Here is a 19,111-nt window from a genome sequence, read left to right on the forward strand (position 1 = left end):
TGGTCTTGCGTAAAATCAGTAAGCGGTATGAAATCCCCTATTCATTAGCAGCAGTTTACCGCAGACCGCTGGAGCAATGAAGGGTACCTAGCGACAAGATAACAGTGCAGGTCATTCCGGTTTGCAAGAGGGCCATGGGACATACGCCCATAAGTATAGGCCTTTATTGTTGACGCCAGTCTGTTATAGAATCATGGAACACGTTTTAGCTCGATAATTATGAAGTTTTATTCTCCATCAAAGTGGCTTCCGCAAACAGAGATCTTGCGAAACGCAGAGCGCTCTGTTCCTCTATGAGATCCATAGCGCTGTGGACAACGGCTCTCGGTCTGATGCGGTGTTATTCGACTTCAGGAAGGCGTTTCACATTCTCCTGCACTGCTGTTTAGTGGAAAAAAATACGTGCTTAACGAGTATCGCTCCAGATTTGCGACTGGATTCAAGACTTGTTTGCAGACACATCTCAACACGTCGCACTTAACGGAACAAAGACAGATATAAAGATAAGTTTCTGAATACCCCAAGGAAGTGTGCTAGGTCCACTACTGTTTGTAGTGTATGTAAATGATCTAATAGAAAGCGCCGGAAGCTCTGTAAGATTGCACGCAGTTGATGCCAGAAGACTGTATCGACAGTGTCCCTGAGAATGGCATATGGCCCATTACCCTTCAGGCATAACAGCATAAGAAAGTTTGAACAAGAAAACTAATTGATAGACTTCCATACCTTTTGGTACATATTGTAACCTCCCCCTCACTTATCGACCTTAATGACAGTGAAAAATTAAACCGCGTGTACCTAATGGAAATTTGGGAAAAGCAATCGCCACCGAAGTTAATTTGTCGGTAAATGAAAGGAAAAATGCTAATGAAACTGGTGGAAATTAATTTTGAAAAGGGGTAAAGTTAATAAAGAAAGTAAATGTGCGGCCGTTACGTTAACAATTAACTAGCGGTAATTAGATATTTGAGACTTGGGGGAAATTACGGTCGCCAGTCCTAAGGACAATTACTATAGTAACTGAAAAGGAAAGGTTATTACACATATAATTAGCACTAGAAGCGCGGCAACTGAAGGTTGACATGTGTAGTGTGAAAACTGAAAGTTTGTCAGAAGTAATAAATTTCGCTACACTCTGAATTAATTTAGCAAAAGAATTAATAAAATCGGAAAATCGAAAGTTAATTTAGTGACTGAAGTTAATAGTGAGCTTTCTTTCTGAAGCACAACGAAATTCAGTAAAATACGGTTAGTCTCGGACTAACTCAACAATCATTTCAAAAGCTACTTGAATCTACGCAATTTAGAAATAAGAGATTTTGAATTAAATGATTCTGAACAATTAACAATAGTAAAATTTAGTATGTACCAAGCTGAGCTGCAGTCACAGGTAAGCTAAAATACGGTAACAAAACTCGCACTCTTAATTTGTGCTTGTGTAATCTAAATAATGTAGCCAGCTATGAATACCTTAACTGAACTTTGAAATTAAAGCAGTGAAATCGAATGATGCTGGCGTTTGAATTTCAACGACACTCGGGTTCATTCCGGAATAGGAAGGGACCCTGCTTGGTAATGCAATTGGGACAATGAGCAACAAAGGTTCATGCTAAGTTGCTGTAATTTTGTGATGCAACAATTTTAAAACCTGAGGTCAGCCATACAGTTCTGAAACTTTACGTGCTTTTAGTCTTCCTTGTTGGTTGATTGAAGGTTTGAAGTCGTCGATCGAGGAGGTGGCGACAGTCACTCATGGTCGGCCGTCGCTGTTGCAGAAGCTGGATGTTGGCGCGCCTTCTTCTCGACACGGTCACCAGGTGAAACGGGTTCTTGATGTGCGCAGCTAATGCTTCCCGTCCGCGACACCGTGTCAGGAACTATCATAGCAAGTCAAGCGCAATTACATGCTGCCCAACTCCGAAAGCGCGGCAACTCGCGGGAGCGTCACACAACACACCTGCTCCACTACACCACCCCAGCCAGACTCTCCCTCTGCCCGCGCTCCACGCGACCGAGTTAACACTACCAAAGATCCTAAACACTTTAGATCTCCACACGACCTATCGTTGTAATCTTTCGATTGCATAGTTTTCCCTAGGCCAGAACCAGCGTCAAAATGCAAATAATCTTTACACAACAAACCAATTATACATCGACATAAATGCATATATATATACAAATAGTAAAGCAATTACACAGAAACGTCATATCTTCAGGTAACAAAATAAGGGAAAAAAATTATATTACAATAGATGGAAATAGGAGGATATGCATTTCCTGTGTTACAATATCTCCAAGAGAGAGAGAGAGGGAAGGTTATATATTTAGGTCTCATTAATGTTGACACTGGTAAACACGAATCACCGTAGAAAGAAATCGGCTGTGACCTTCTTTCAACACTCATCCCAAAAATTGCCTCCAACTGACAGTAAGAGACACACTGGGGGGGGGGGGGGAGATGGGTGAGAAAGAGGGTGAGGGGTGATAGTTCTGGATACGGAATTTTAAACGTGCTTCTTCTGAGAGCGTGAGTAAGTATTTAATAGTTTGAGATTTTGTTTTTATCTTTTTAGCAGCGTTATTCAGCCGTCTGGATTTACGTTTTTCTTCATTTCTGGACAAACGTGGCAGTGGTTTCAGTAAAAAGGACAGTTCCTTTCCTCTCAACCATCTGAGCAAGTTCTTCGTCTCTAATGAGTAGTACGCTAATTCTAAATTAAGCTTCTAGGTTTCCTTCTCTTAGCGTCTATCAGGCACATTATCGTTTCAACGAAATTTTCTTTCAGTTCTTAAACATTTTAACAATAAGCATAGAACGGATGTGAAAGCGCCAGTTGCTTACAATTGAAGTGCAGCTATTTACAGAGGCCCAATGTGAGCAGTAATCACCGTGTGGCAGCGAAACTTAATGGATTTGCTAATGTATTAACGCGGAACGAACTTACGCTGGAAAAAAAATAGTTCAGATTTTGTTTACAAATCTGGCGCTGTACACTGTTTGTATGACGGTATGACATCCACACTGTCACTTGACAAGCCATAAGGTGAGCGAACCTTATGACTGTGGAGAAGAGAGGGCGTGCGCTGCTAGTGAAACTGTTTTATGTGAACGGCAGGAATTACAGTAGAGCATTGAGAGAGTATCGCCGACTGAAAGGCCTGAGTGAGGCCCGATGTCATCAAATGATTTAAAGAAGATGATGATGAAATTCGAAAACACGCGTGAGCCATTTGTGGCATCTCGGCTAGGAAGGCCTCCTGTTTTAAATTGGCTCTTCGGTTTCTGGCACGTATTGAAGCTGATGACACGTGGCCAGAAAGTATTTTATGGAGTGACGCGGCACATTTTACACTAAATGGAGCAGTGAATACACAGAACTGCCGAATTAGGGGTGCTGTTAAGCCGCGTGTTGTGCACGAAGGGCCTTTACACTCACCGTTTGTGACTGTGTGGTGTCGATTCGCAAGCACCTTCACTCTCGGTCCATTCTTCTTTCAAGAGAATACACCCAAAGCGTCTGTCAGACGTACTGTGACATCTGCAAGTCATCGACACCTCCTTGTACAGCACGTGATTCCTGCTTTGGAGAGCGCAACTGTGTAGAAATCACTGTTTTCATGCAAGATGAGGTAACATCTCACGTTGCTCGCCCAGTGAGAGATCTGCTTAAAGCAATGGTCCACAAACGTGTTATCTCCACAGGTTTTCCAGGTACACGGCCTGGAAGACAACCTGATCTGGCTCTCGGGATATCTAAAATAACGCGTTTACTAGGGACAAGTTCGGGCTTTACTTGATCCGAAGGCCAATATATTGGAACACGTTGCTCAGATACCACTGGAACTTCTACGAGCAACTGTTCATCACGTCGTCTAACGAAAGCGTATCTTTTCGACGTCTCCAGTGCTCATTTTGAACAAACTGTGTAAGCAGCGCTTAATAACAAAAATCAACGTTATGCCTTTCTCACTTGCCTAACCTTTTCTGCACGCTTCTAGTTCCTAATCCATTATATATGAAAATATTTCTAAGCGTCTTTCTTGCATTCACAGAGCCATATTTGTATCTGGTAGCCAAAAAACTACTTTTGTTTTTGAGCCTAAGTCGTTTGCAGATTGACACATTAAAATATCTACCAAGTTTCGCTGGAATACAATTACATCCCACGCTGGACTCCTGTGAGTAGCTGCACTTGTAATTCTAACGAATCAGTACAAAGCTTTCGTAAGTGCATCATTCCAGCTATCAAAAAAATTCGAACTAATTTCATCACAAAAATTGGAACAAATTTTTAGCCACTGGTAAAAAATTATGAGACACTATGTCGTTTACGTCACTCAAAAGTTTCTAAGGCTGTCGACAGCAGAAATTGAGAAGATGGTGTTGGTTCACGTGAGATAAGATCCGTCAATAAGCACAACTGAGCTTTCTGTAGAACACAAACTTCGTGGAAAAGTATGGAGAGAGTTCTGATAGAGCAATAATTACAGTCCGGTCACAAGCAGTGCGCTCAGACAACGGGATTAAATGATTTGTAATTCGAAGTACAGTTCGGTCGATGGATCATCGAGGGCACTACTGCCACAGCGTACTATAAAAGTCGTTTTGTCCGTGTATGAGGTCTAATCCAACCGTGATGTTGTTTTCAACTGCCGCAAAATTAATATGTGGAATATTGAAAAATTATATTCCTTGCTCGTCCCCAGTCACTAGCAACTACAATTAGGCAAGACCAACAAATGTAACCTTAATTAATGCGAACTCTTTTGAATGAATGCATGTTATCAGGTGCTCATCCAAAATGTGTTGCCATAGTGGGTTGAAACAGTGTCTTTGTTACTTGCAAGAACAAGTGTTTTCAACGTGACAATAGACCATACCACTTCTCCAGTCAACATCTGAATAACTGATTGTCACTTTTTTCGGCAGGTATAAAAAACTATGGATTTTATATTATGTGGTTTTGTGAAGTCTTTGGTCTGTGAAATACTAGTATAAACAGAGGGGAACTGGACGATAGCGCCCTAAATGTCTGTTTAGTCTGCAGATAGTAATCACCTTTGTAATGTATACCAATCATTACTGAGTACAGTTTCCATGTGTTGTAACTTCCTTTGCACGCTTTTGGTTCTTTAGTGGATACAGGAGCGAGGAACTACACTTGTTCGCCCACTGCTTGAATACTGCTCACCGGTATGGGATCCGTACCAGATAGGGTTGATAGAAGATATAGAGAAGATCCAACGGAGAGCAGCGCGCTTCGTTACAGGATCATTTAGTAATCGCGAAAGCGTTACGGAGATGATAGATAAACTCCAGTGGAAGACTCTGCAAGAGATATCGGTCAGTAGCTCAGTATGGGCTTTTGTTGAAGTATCGAGAACTTACCTTCACCGAGGAGTCAAGCAGTATATTGCTCCCTTTCCACGTATATACCGCGAAGAGATCTTGAGGATAAAATCAGAGAGATTGGAGCCCACACAGAGGCATACCGACAATCTTTCTTTCCACGAACGAAACGAGACTGGAATAGAAGGGAGAACCGATAGAGGTACTCAAGGTACCCTCCACCACACACCGTCAGGTGGCTTCCGGAGTATGGATGTAGATGTAGATGTATATGCAGTTCGTAGACAGATGATTCAGATATTAGTTTAGTCTACATCTAATACCAAATATTAAAAATGATACATAACTTTGCCGTAGTTGCAGCAACAGTTCCTAACAGTAGATTTGCCTCTTGAAGTACATATAGAGATACGAAGGTTTGCAGATCAAGCAGTCTTCAATACAATGACTATTTCGTAGACGTCGAACCCTGACCACTATGAAAGTCTGTAAATGCTATGAAGTGGCAAACACACAAAAATTGGGCTGTGTGCGTCTATGTTTGAACTTAGGTAAACCCGCCGTTGGGGCTCCAGAGAGAAAATCCTTTCATATCATTGTATGTATTCGTGGCAGCACCCTCATGCAGAAGTGACTGGCGGTGCGCATATTTTAAAGTGCGGCCGACCGTATGGTGACCGATACCGAACTAAAGTTGCCGATGTGACCTGTAAGTTGTATAAAAAATAAAGGCCGACATATTCATTTATGACAAATAGTTCCGTATGGAAAAGTACTTAGTGAAAGATTTTCTGCCAATATTCCCCAGAAATACTGAAACACACTGTCTGTGAGATATAGATGGTAGGGGGATTGCCCACCGTAATATGAGAGTCCCAGTATGGCATACAATTTTAATACGTCGCCATGGGTCATAGCATCGCAAACTTCACTGAAGATTGATTCTGATGCCACTAATGTTTCATAAAATAAGCTGGCTGGGAAGCTTTGTAGGGAGATGCCAGTTTTCTGCTTAATTTTGACCTTTTTCTCATATTTTCTCATATTTTGACCTTTTTCACATATTTTCACTTCCTGACTAAGGATTACAAAACTACAAACTCATTTGATGTTGACTGCCTTTCAGTACTCTTAAGTGATGAAAAATCTGTAGCTACTGATCATTTTCACTGTTTCCGCTAAAATATCTGTTTCCAGTCAGGCAAAGAAACACTGTCTCTGATGGTAGGTTCTACAAGGCGAAAGGCATTGGAAAAGGCTGTTGTATCTGTTGCACTGCCAATTATCTGGCTTGAGTTATTCTTTTCTTTCTGTTAAATTCCACTTACTTTTTTCCTAAATGTTTTTAATCGGTACAGCGGTTTCATTTGCTTTCATAAAATTTCTGACTTTGAACTGTCTCTTATATACAAATTTCCTATCTGTCAAGAAATATTGAGGACCTAATATTAACAGTCAGTTAAAGCGTATCAGGTGAAATATTTCCGCATACTTCCACGCACAGAGAACAGTCTGCTAGTATCGAACTTATTGCCTATATGATTCAACGCCACTGTCCCAGTAGCCATCATATGATGGCGAGTTCCTTCCATAAAATGCTTGAAATGCTCTCAGTATTGTTGTAGGGATATCCATTTTGATTTACTTCTGTCGTAAAATGAAAGTAAACGAATGACAAGAGACAAATGTGAAATGTATAGTTTTATTCAGGTATCACAGCAACATTTTCAAAAAAAAAAAAAAAAAAATAAGCCTCACAGGTACAATTGATTGCATCAAGTCGTCGTAACGCCATCGGTGACAGTTCAGATGATCAGACCGTTGCGAGCCTTAGCCTCCAGATGGGCGACGGCGTCGGCCACCTTTCCAGCAGCCACCTCAGGGGTATCCAGAGGAACGCCGTTGGGACCGATCACAATGTTGGCCGGTCCGTACGCGGCGTACCCAGGGTGGACGGCGGAGTAGGCCACGGCGGGGGCGGCAGCAGCATAGCGGAGGGCCGGGGCGGCGATGGCGTGGGCGGCGATGGTCCTGGCGTCAATTACGGCGGGGGCGGCGGCAGCGATAGCGGGGGCGGTGATAGCGGGGGCGGCTGCCACGACGGCAGCGCTGTTCACGATGGCGTCGCGCACGCGCGTCTCAGCCACGGCGTTCAGGTGGGCTGCCTTGGAGGCGGCCACCTCAGGGGTGTCCAGGGGGATGCCATCAGCTCCGAGCACGATGTTGGCAGGGCCGTAGGCGGCGTATCCTGCGTGGATGGGGGCGGCGACGACGGCGGGGGCAGCGCTGTAGGCCAGTGCAGGAGCAGCACCGTAGGCCAGTGCGGGGGCGGCGGCGATAGCGGGGGCGGCGGCGATGGCGCGAGCTGCTCCCAGGTAGCCGGGCTTTGCCAGGGCCACGGCGAGGATGGCGCTCAGGACGACCTGAAACAAACAGTGGCTTGGTAAACCCGCTCTTCGTTCTCAGCACCGATGAAAAAGTACAGTGCCTTCAAGTTCAAATGGCTCTGGCTATTGTGCAAGTATGTTGATGAACAATTTCAAGTATGATATTATTGTTTGTAAGAGGACTGAGTCCGCTTGTCAAGAATTTGCGAAAACTTCCTCATGAAATCGATCTGTAATATTTCATACTCATTATGAATATCATTCTCTGTAGCTATCTGCCACGATTATTTATACTACTTATTTCATATTTTTACCACTTATTGCAAAAAGAACATATTCGTACTACATTCACAAATATTTATGAACTGTCTCATGTACTGGGAAGATTTTAATATCTCCTCAATATCTTTATTCTTATTTGGTATGTACTATCAGAACTATGCAAGTATACCAGTGAACAATCTCCATTATATAAATACTATTGGTCTAAATTAAATGTGATTGTGTGGTCTTTGAGAGAATTTCTGATAACTGCTTTTTTCTATAAATATGTGCTCTAGAGAGAACGAAACAGGATACCTACCTTGTTTCTACTTTATATCTGCATCACTTTATAACTGCGAAGTTAGCTTTTAAGCAGACCGTTTCAGTTGTTCTGTTGCCAAACTTTTTATATAGGAACGATAGGACAAGGCACAAACTACAAAGCTGTACATATTTATATAGCTCTGAGGGTTACTGCGAGGACACACATAACCTTAAATAAGTTTAGCTTGTTATTATGTGTATGATAAGTACTGAGACGTCTGTTGTATTTCCTTATAGTAATGGTACCCATATCCGAAACACGAATATTATCAAGAAAATGATAATCAACCACTCATATTCTACATTATCTTTCTTTGCTTCTTAAGTAGCACTATGAGTTGCAGTGGCGTGTTGTGTTCAACACATGTGTAATATTTCATACTTTCCTGACTGAACCGATTCGGAGTAGGTATTAAAATCCATGGAGAAGAAATAAAAACTTTGAGGTTCGCCGATGACATTGTAATTTTGTCACAGACAGCAAAGGACTTGGAAGGACAGTTGAACGGAATGGATAGGGTCTAGAAGGGAGGATATAAGATGAACATCAACAAAAGCAAAACGAGGTTAATGGAATGTAGTCGAATTAAGTCGGGTGATATTGAGGCTGTTAGATTAAGAAATGAGACACTTAAAGTAGTAAAGGAGTTTTGCTATTTGGGGAGCAAAATAACTGATGATGGTCGAAGTGGAGAGGATATAAAATGTAGACTGGCGATGGGAAGAAAAGCGTTTCTGAAGAAGAGAAATTTGTTAACATCGAGTATAGTTTTAAGTGTCAGGAAGTCGTTTCTGAAAGTATTTGTATGGAGTGTAGCCATATATGGAAGTGAAACACGTACGATAACTAGTTTGGACAAGAAGAGAACAGAAGCTTTCGAAATGTGGTGCTACAGAAGAATGCTGAAGATTACATGGGTAGATAACATAACTAATGAGGAGGTGTTGAATAGGATTGGGGAGAAAAGAAGCTTGTGGCACAACTTGACTAGAAGAAGGGGCCGGTTGGTAGGACATGTTCTGAGGCATCAAGGGATCACCAATTTAGTACTGGAGGGCAGTGTGGGGGGTAAAAATCGTAGAGGTAGACCAAGAGATGAATACACCAAGCAGATTCAGAAGGATGTAGGTTGCAGTAGGTACTGGGAGATGAAGAAGCTTGCTCAGGATTGAGAAGCATGGAGAGCTGCATCAAACCAGTCTCAGGACTGAAGACCACAACAACAACAACCGATTTCTACTTTGACTAATGTTCTAACATCTCTTCCTCGGTTTCTCCTTCTCCAGGCTGAACTGCAGTGTTTGTCAATAGCTGTAACTTTCATGTGCTTTTTAACTACATTGTATTGACTGCATTTTTTCATATTTCAGCTCATCTTCTGTAGTTTTATTGCACAAATCAGTGTAACTAAGTTCTCATTGGTAGTCTAGTTCAGTTAACTGCGATCTTCCTTTACGATTGCTGTGAAAGGTACCACAGTCCTACTAAATAAATTACTAAGGCCTTCCTGCAAGTGGGGCGATCGCTTTTTTGAACAGGTACTTCTATCGGAGCAACGATTTTGTTTGAAGAACCAAACAGAGGCACTGTAGAACGCTTTAGAAATCCAAACTTTGCTCAAAATGTTTGAACCTGTAACTTGTGGCAGAAGTAACGCCTTCTATCTTCTTATGTATTCGTCAGTGGTTATTCATTACTACAGCCGAAAAACTAGTATCAGATGGCTTCCTCTGGCGGTAAGGAGCCCGCACTCACCAGGACCTTCATGCTGCTGCTGCTGCTGCTGCTGCTGAACTGTGCCCCCATCGGCTCGGCAGACGGTATATATAGCAGGCCGCGACCCCGACCGTGAGAACGATGCGGGCGGCGGGCGGCGGTCCCCCTGGTAGAGAGGGAGGCGTCGCCCATGGCCGGACCCCGCCCTGGCGCAATGCCGGGTGCAGGTGGACCGGGCGGCCGCTATTAGGCAGCGGCGCTCAGAGGAGGCTAATGACTGCCCAGGTGTCTGGACACCTCGAGGTCACGTGCTGGAAAGCGCTTCTCACTCTGTGACGCTACAACGCAGTCCTTGCTATGAATTTTTTTATTATTATTTTGAGCTTTTCCTCATTACAGAGGCGTATCTCCAACATAATAATTAACTTGGAAATTACAATACAAACAATAAATGTTCTTAAACTATACAGGGTTATTACAAATGATTGAAGCGATTTCACAGCTCTACCATAACTTTATTATTTGAGATATTTTCAAAATGCTTTGCACACACATACAAAAACTCAAAAAGTTTTTTTAGGCATTCACAAATGTTCGATATGTGCCCCTTTAGTGATTCGGCAGACATCAAGCCGATAATCAAGTTCTTCCCACACTCGGCGCAGCATGTCCCCATCAATGAGTTCGAAAGCATCGTTGATGCGAGCTCGCAGTTCTGGCACGTTTCTTGGTAGAGGAGGTTTAAACACTGAATCTTTCACATAACCCCACAGAAAGAAATCGCATGGGGTTAAGTCGGGAGACATGACATGAATTGCTGATCATGATCTCCACCACGACCGATCCATTGGTTTTCCAATCTCCTGTTTAAGAAATGCCGAACATCATGATGGAAGTGCGGTGGAGCACCATCCTGTTGAAAAACGAAGTCGGCGCTGTCGGTCTCCAGTTGTGGCATGAGCCAATTTTCCGCGGGCTACGCGTGAAACTTGCCCGCACGCGTTCAACCGTTTCTTCGCTCACTGTAGGCCGACTCGTTGATTTCCCCTTACAGAGGCATCCAGAAGCTTTCAACTGCGCATACCATCGCCGAATGGAGTTAGCAGTTGCCGGATCTTTGTTGAACTTTGTCCTGAAATGTCGTTGCACTGTTATGACTGACTGATGTGAATGCATTTCAAGCACGACATACGCTTTCTCGGCTCCTGTCGCCATTTTGTCTCACTGCGCTCTCGAGCGCTCTGACGGCAGAAACCTGAAGTGCGGCTTCAGCCGAACAAAACTTTATGAGTTTTCCTACGTATCTGTAGTGTGTCGTGACCATATGTCAATGAATGGAGCTACAGTGAATTTATGAAATCGCTTCAATCATTTGTAATAGCCCTGTATTTTCAAAATATTCCTCCAGGTGTTTCGATCTTGTGTGTCCTCTTCCTCTGCGCCCATTCCCCTCACTGTGTGCTGTACGTTTTGGAGCCAGGTGGTCGTAGGTCGTCCTCTTCTTCTTCTCCCCTCCGGTTTCCACTCCAGTATCAGTTATCGTATTCTGGTTTCCTCCATTCGTCGTACATGCCCGTACCACTGTAATTTCTTCCTATCCGTTACGTCATATATTCTTTATTTTATTTCCATTCTCCTTATTATTTCGGTGTTCCTTATCTTTTCTTTCCTGGATATTCTTGCCGATCTTCTCCAGAAGTCCATCTCTAGAGCTTGTAATTTTTTTAATGTGCTTCATGTTAATTGTCCAGGTCTCCGTTCCATACAGAATCACACTCTTTAATATGGATTTGCATATTAATTTTTTAGTTCTGCTCTTTACATTCCTGCTCCATAAGACTGAGTTAAGCATCCCAATGACCCTCCGTCCGCTACTAATTCTTTTATTGATTTCTGACTCTCATTTTCCCTCGATTTCTAAAATGGATCCCAAATAACAGAAAGTTTTTATCTTTTTAATTTTCTTTCCTTCAATGTATAGCTCATCTGAATCATTAGTCAAGTATTCTGTTTTTTGGTAATTAATCTTCAAACCCCAAGTTTTTATGCTACTGCTAGTTGATTGCACATATAGTTAGCATCCTCCCCATCTTGTGCTACGACTACTTGATCATCAGCAAACAATAAATGATGTAGGTAAACTCCATCTCTTATTTCCAATCACATACTGTTACATTTACGAGACCATGTTCTAGGGCTAGTATCTATATAGATTTTAAATAATGATGGTGACATGGAACAGCCCTGTAAAAGGCCTTTGCTTGTTCTAAATTTCTGTGAAAGTTTATTACCAATTTTCACTTGGCAAATGTTATCTTTATACATGTGTTGTATTATTTTAATCAAGGAAGGGTTTATGTTTGCCATATGTAGTGCTCTCCAAAGTAATTTTCTTGGAACAGTATCATACGCTTTTTCTAGATCTGTGAAAATTAATCCTATATTTTTGGATTTTTCCATATGTTTCTCCAAAATCTGTCGTAATGTGAAAATATGGTCTACACATGAGCTCCCAGCCATGAATCCACATTGTTCTTCTTGGGTTCTAAATTTTTTTTTCCAGTTTGTTTTTAATTACTTTCGCAAAAACTCTCATTAATGTGTTTGTAATCCTTTTTTTTATTTTTTTGCTTACTTAAAACATGAAACTGTTTGTATACGATGTATTGTCTAGTGTAAGTATGTATTGTAAACACTATGTTTAAATTATGTAATATTTAACACTGGCAAGTCAGGGCACATTTAGTTAACGTTGAAGTCAGAGAGATTGTTTTGTCGTGCCGCTGGGCGCGGGAGCGCGCCAGCGGGCAGTAGTAGCAGTGACGCCGTGCTCGGAGTAAGAAGTTCAGTCGAGTGCTGCTATTCCTAGCTGTGTTACGTCTAACGGCTAGTGTGTGTATCTATGTACGACGGGAAAGTAGTGGTCGGCATATCTGGAAGCATGGCCGGGCAACTTATTATGGATTAATGGGTATAGTGCTGGAGAAACGAGGGCTTAAATGTGAAGCGCCCTGTGGGCCCAAGTCCCAACAGTAAAAGCCCGCTGCCACATTGCGTCGCCGCCGTGTACTTCCGTCGATCCACCGACCACGAGCGAGGTAAGATCTACGTAATTTTCGTAGGATAAAATTGTAGAATGCTTGCCAGTGACTGTGCTTTTCTCTGAAGTTCAACAATTAATAACAAGCACTTCATAATCGAAGTGTTGCAGTTACATTCCACCCGACAATAAAACCAAGTAGGTTCCTTCCGATCCTTACCTTATTGAACCGAGTGTGTCACGCCATTAACAAGAGAAGATATGTTAATTACTTCGACTATAAATATAATAGAGTGGCCCTGACGTCATTTTCGTGGCTCCAACATCTCTGGGCTAAAGTCACGTGAATGTTGGCAAAACATGGTTGTTTCGTGTTGCGCTTATGGCTGTACTCAGCGTTTTGTCGGGGAAATTGCTTTACATTTCACGTGTAAGTGTTTCTATGATAGTGCAGATGCCTTTACTGAAATCTGCTGAAGTGACTTTTATATGTTTTTTACGCTTGCAATAGAGTATAACGTAAATTAAAGTGTTGAAAGCGATGCCTGTAAAGTCAGACTCATTTTACATTTTGGAAAGTATCTGTGATAATTCGGTTACAGAAGTAAGTATAATCGTTTCTCGTTCCTAGTCATAGGTCCCGTGAGGATGAAAACCGAAGGCAGCTTTGGATACAGGCCCTGAAACGGAAAAACTTTAAGCCGTTTGCACGTACGCGCCTTTGCTCGAAGCACTTCGCGGAGAAGTGTTTTGATAGGTTAGTTATTATGTACAATGTATATCTATAATTTGTATTTACACTGTCTGTCATTTTTAAACCTAGGCTCCAAAATTATTTTCTGAAATTGCAAAGTCTCATCTTTCATCTAAAATATCATTTTTTTTAAACTGATAGTTTAAACTTTTGTAAAAATAGTGGGAACTGAACCTTTGAAGTGCACCTAAAATTGATACTCTAAAATGGACCTGCTCCTAAAGTAAACAATTTTGACACCTATAGTTGACATAATTCCCATAGCCAATTTCTTTCATAAGTGACTAGAGCTCGAAACGTTGCGAATACAATGTTTAAAGTTTTGACACGAGCCCACTCTTACTGTTTAAAAGAATTTTAACGACGTTTATAGTAATTTCGTCCCGCTGCCCACCAGAGTGGCGTTCGATGTATTTGTTAGATTTTATAAATGGTACTTTGAACAAATCCAGGTCAAATGTAGTTCTGGCATAATTTTTCACAAATAAAAAAGTAGTTTTTGTTGGAAGCGTTTGGCAGTCAATTGAGAAATGTGGGGAAAATCCGATACAAACATAGGATCGCAGACCGCTGATTTGAAATCCCGCCACGTTTTGCCAACAGTCAGGTGGTTTATGTTGGAGCCACACCAGCCCCATAGCTTCTGGACAGCAAGGCCAGTCTACTAGTATCTATGGTCGAAGGTTAATTACCAAATTATTTGCATAGACGGTGAAGAGTAAATTTCAGACTGTTTTGAACGATTGGTTATCGTAGTTATTTGTTGCACTTAATAAGCTTACGCCAACCGTAGTAACTTAATAATAGACTGATGTAATATATTTCATTATTAAGATTTGTTTCAATGCATATTCAGCTGAAGTTAGTTCAAGGATATTTCATGAAACTATATAGCTTATTCCACCTGACAATCGCTCAATTAATGAATTATTATCATTCAAAACATAGTTAATCAATTATTGGTAATATATTTCATTATCAGTAGATTAAACCGTGCAAAGTACGTAATTCTAAAGACAGAATGACAGTCCATTATTCAAAATCTCGATAGATAATTATCTGTGTTGTCAGCATTGCACTTTGCTGACAAATTATGAACAAAATAACTATCAAAATACTTATTGAAAGTTGACCATTAATGTTTATGTGTAGTTAGATTGTTATGACACTATTTTATATGACTACTGAGACTGACACAGCACTTACGTAAAAGTTCCAGTTCCACCTGCTGCGCTACAAACAGGTAAACTTTATTTTTGACACAATTATTCACGTACTTAACAGTACTGTCGCTCATCAGTTGAGCTGGCGACAGATTTTTTAATTCCTTTTAAAATTAATCATTCTTTTCGGCAAAATTTCCACTGGTAAAATTTATTTCCAAATTATTTTCATTATTTCATTTACCGATCGTTATTGAATGAAATTACTCATTCAATAACGATCAAGTTATAACGTCTCCTGTTTCCAGTGGAATAATCATTATTTACTTCCGATTCGGATGCCTTATCCCGACACGGGTCAAAATTCATAATTCACTGTCATTGTTAACTTGTAATTTCGCTAATCCCGGGAAGCAGAGGGGTGTTATAACTCTTTGATCGAAAAACACTTACTCTGATTGGACAAAGTGTTATTCACTCCGCTAAAACAGCACGCTGGCAGCTTTGAAGCACCGTAGGTAGTGTAAGTGGCCTTGTGACCCTCCGCCAAATATGTAAGTAATAGCAGTGGAATGGTGTCCCGGCAGTAAAAAGGAAGAAAATTATGATTCATAGAGAAGAGGCGTCGTGGATCAATTCGAGCTTTAACTGAACTACATCTACATCTAGGTGATTACTCTGCTATTCACAATAAAGTGCCTGCCAGAGGGTCCAATGAACCACCTTCATGCTGTCTCTGCTGGCCAGTGTGGCCGAGCGGTTCTAGGCGCTTCAGACAGTAGCCTCCAAAAATGCTTATTACAAGGAACCGCTAGTTTTGATAATCCTCTGGCCTTAGCAGCACTAGTGTTCACAATAAGGAAAATTTTATTACAAGGTACTCGGCTATTTGGACTTGTGTGGGATGGACTTGTGCGTAAACATCATGCCACTCGGTGACGCACTTGGATGTCAGCCCTTCCTAGCCTGTCGCACATTTATGTATAAAGCTGGACCAAAAACACCGACGAGCGAAGTACTGGATCTCATGTTTTTGGAGCTGCAACAGAGCCAGCATCTGGTGCGGTCTTTTTGTAAATAACAATTTTCACGTCCAGTTGTGGAACAAACGCAGACTGGGAATTCTGGCAGTGTTAATGAGACTCCTACGTTATTTCTACAAGACTATACACACAAATGTAATTAGTACAGCTCTTTGGACTGACTCCAAGACGACACTTGGTTTTGAAATTTTCAATCCACAGGTCCTCGCCGGCCGGGATGGCTAAGCGGTTAAAGGCGCTACAGTCTGGAACCGCGCGACCGCTACGGTCGCAGGTTCGAATCCTGCCTCGGGCATGGATGTGTGTGATGTCCTTAGGTTAGTTAGGTTTAAGTAGTTTTAAGTTCTAGGGGACTGATGACCTTAGAACTTAAGTCCCAAAGTGCTCAGAGCCATTTTTTGGTCCTCCTTGCGAAGACATCGAGCCACAGGTAGATACTGAAAAATTTAGTTCCTACTGGACACTTCTGCGAGTCCTAGCCATGGTTTCTGACTGAAAAGAAAACTTATTGACAATGTGAACTTGCACGGCGAATTTAACGGGGAAGAAATGCCAACAGCTTGACGTAATTGGAGGCTGTACAAGAACAAAGATTTTTTTCAAGGCTCTGAAGGAAACCACGCCACTATCAAATGGATCTCAAGCCTCTTTTGGGTGAGGACTTGTTGCTTCGAGGTGGTAGTCTGCATTATATGCCAAATTAGCCACTGAAGTACGACATCCACTTATCCTATACTTAAACGATCACGAGTCTTTTAGTCCTTCATACTCACATCCGTTTACACCACCTTTGAGTTAGAATTGTGCTTTCGGAGCTTCGCTTCTCTTTCTACATAATGCACGCATATCGCGCAATAAAGAAGGTTATTCATCGCCGCATTCCATGCAAAATATCGTGTGGCCTCGCCGGCCCAGTAATAGAAGTTCCACTATCACCGGTGTTACGTACCATTTCAGGTCACTTGCGTTGATTCTGCAGGTCCGTTGTACGCCAGAGTAGCAAGTATGACCACCAAATGCTACTGTACTGTTTATCTGTGTTGTGATTAGAGCCATTGACCTGGAATTAGTCCGCATTGCAGCAACTGATCGAGTCTTCTGGGCACTACAAAGATTTATTGGCATATGCAGCATTCCGCACATCATCCACAATGATAATAGCCAAGCATTCCACGCAGTAGACGAACGGAGAGCTAAAACGTGTACAGACATCTCTGCTGATAACACGCACTAAAACCTCGCTCAACAAAACTTAATTTGGAAGTTTATAGCTCCACGTGCGATTTTGTGGGGAGGATGGTGAGAGAGAATGGTAGATTCAACCAAAAGATGTCTCAGAAAAGTATTCGGGCGCTCCAGTGTGGACGACAAAGGTCTATACACTGTGCTCTTTAATTGTGAAACTACCCTCAACTTGAGGTCAATCTCTGAAATTGAAGAGGAAGTGTTCGCTCCAACACACTTTCTCCTGGCAGAGAAGCTCAGGATATTGCAAACAGTATGCGAGCCACCAATCGTAACATATTTCACAAGAGAGTTCAGACTCCGTCAGAAAATGACAAAAGATTTCTGGAAGCGCTGGAGTACGAAGAATCTCATGCTCTTGCGCAACTTACATCAAGTCAAACACCCAAATGGAAGATCCATGAAGATTTGAGACGCTGGCATCCTCGTTCTGCAAGAAGAAGTTATCCCACAGCACACGTGGAAGAAGACAAGAGTGCCAGCTGATAGAAGGCACAGAGTCAAACCTGCTTCTCCTTACTTTTAAATTATAGTTAGCAGGTTATGACTTACCTCGCAATTCAGTTATTTGCATTTGTTTGCGTAATGCATTTTGCAAGTAAGAGAAACATGTAGAATTGATCATTTATTAGTGGTTATGAACATAATTAGTTGGCAGTTTATATATTACTTAACTCCTTTTCTTGATTCGATGTTTTCGTTGTCTTTGTTGACTTGTGCAGAAGTATAGAATTCTTGCATGCCCGCGGGTGACAGGGTTTAACTTCAGAATAGGTACTCGAAATAAACTTGTTACACACAATTTTTCTTTTACACAAAACGGCATATACTCTTTGACACGTGAGAAAAGAATAATAACTTCTTTACAACCAAATCCAATTTCCATCATACAATAGCACATGAACTCTTTACAAGCACAGTATCAACCATGAAAACATACACCTGCTCCAAAACCGACTCGGATAGAAAGAGATCAGTAATGTTCACGTCGCATCGCCACTTTAGGTTGCTACATATACATGTTGTTTACAATGAAAGATACTACTTATAAATTAGTAATAATTTATGACCTATACACCGCAGAAGCTCTTCAAATTATAATCTAATATTTATTGCAATAGCTGTTAATATAGAGTGGAATCATTTCAAAAGTTTCTCTCAAATTTGTGTGAACGCAACTTTTCACGTTTTGAAATATTATCTTATTGTAAAGTTTAGTATCTTAGCACCAAAGTGACATAATTTTCCATAATTTATTTAAGCATAAGATAAAATGTAAGACTTCTGAAATATTTTTGTCTACCGAGTAATCTAGTTGTTTGAAAGTATTGGGTACTCCGAGCATTCAAATTTATCTAATATTCCAATTTTTTGACTGGATCACGTGTTACAGTTCGTCGTGGGATTAGGGTTATTGACCAGTTTCATTACAAGATGAAGTTCCAAGCACAGTCATCCTCGTAGCTGCCGATGGAAGACACGTCACCAGGTCTGTAGTGCTGGCCCTAGCAGAGCGGGTAGGACGTGAGGAACTGCTAAAAGACATCTTTGAATAGTATTGTGATGAAGGATGTTATGCAACTTCCTTGTTATAGAAGTTCCGTGTAAATAAACTTGGATGTTATTTGACGCTGCAGTCACTTCTTGTTGGTTCTGAAGATTCCACACCTTTCTTAAACTTCTACATGATCCATGCGCTATCGTAATTTCTCTTCTCCTATCCTGGTTTCGATTTTAGGCACCGAATCATCTTTACTTCAAACAATCTAAGTCCATATCAGCGCCTCCATATAATCTAGAGTCCAGTATGTGGTTTACGAATTT

At 41.5% G+C, this 19,111-nt stretch overlaps 1 protein-coding gene across 1 annotated transcript in view; it reads right to left on the reverse strand.

The window, feature by feature from the left end:
* LOC126177046 (cuticle protein 18.7-like) overlaps positions 1–10,147 on the reverse strand; it is a 28,183-nt gene extending 18,036 nt beyond the window's left edge. The window contains exon 1 of the mRNA XM_049924281.1: positions 10,082–10,147. Within this exon, the coding sequence (XP_049780238.1) occupies positions 10,082–10,132 (51 nt within the window). The 5' untranslated portion in view covers positions 10,133–10,147. The remainder of the gene's footprint in view (positions 1–10,081) is intronic.
* Between the last annotated feature and the right edge of the window lie 8,964 nt (positions 10,148–19,111).

Source organism: Schistocerca cancellata, chromosome 3 (genome assembly GCF_023864275.1).
Source record: "Schistocerca cancellata isolate TAMUIC-IGC-003103 chromosome 3, iqSchCanc2.1, whole genome shotgun sequence".
NCBI lineage: Eukaryota > Metazoa > Arthropoda > Insecta > Orthoptera > Acrididae > Schistocerca > Schistocerca cancellata.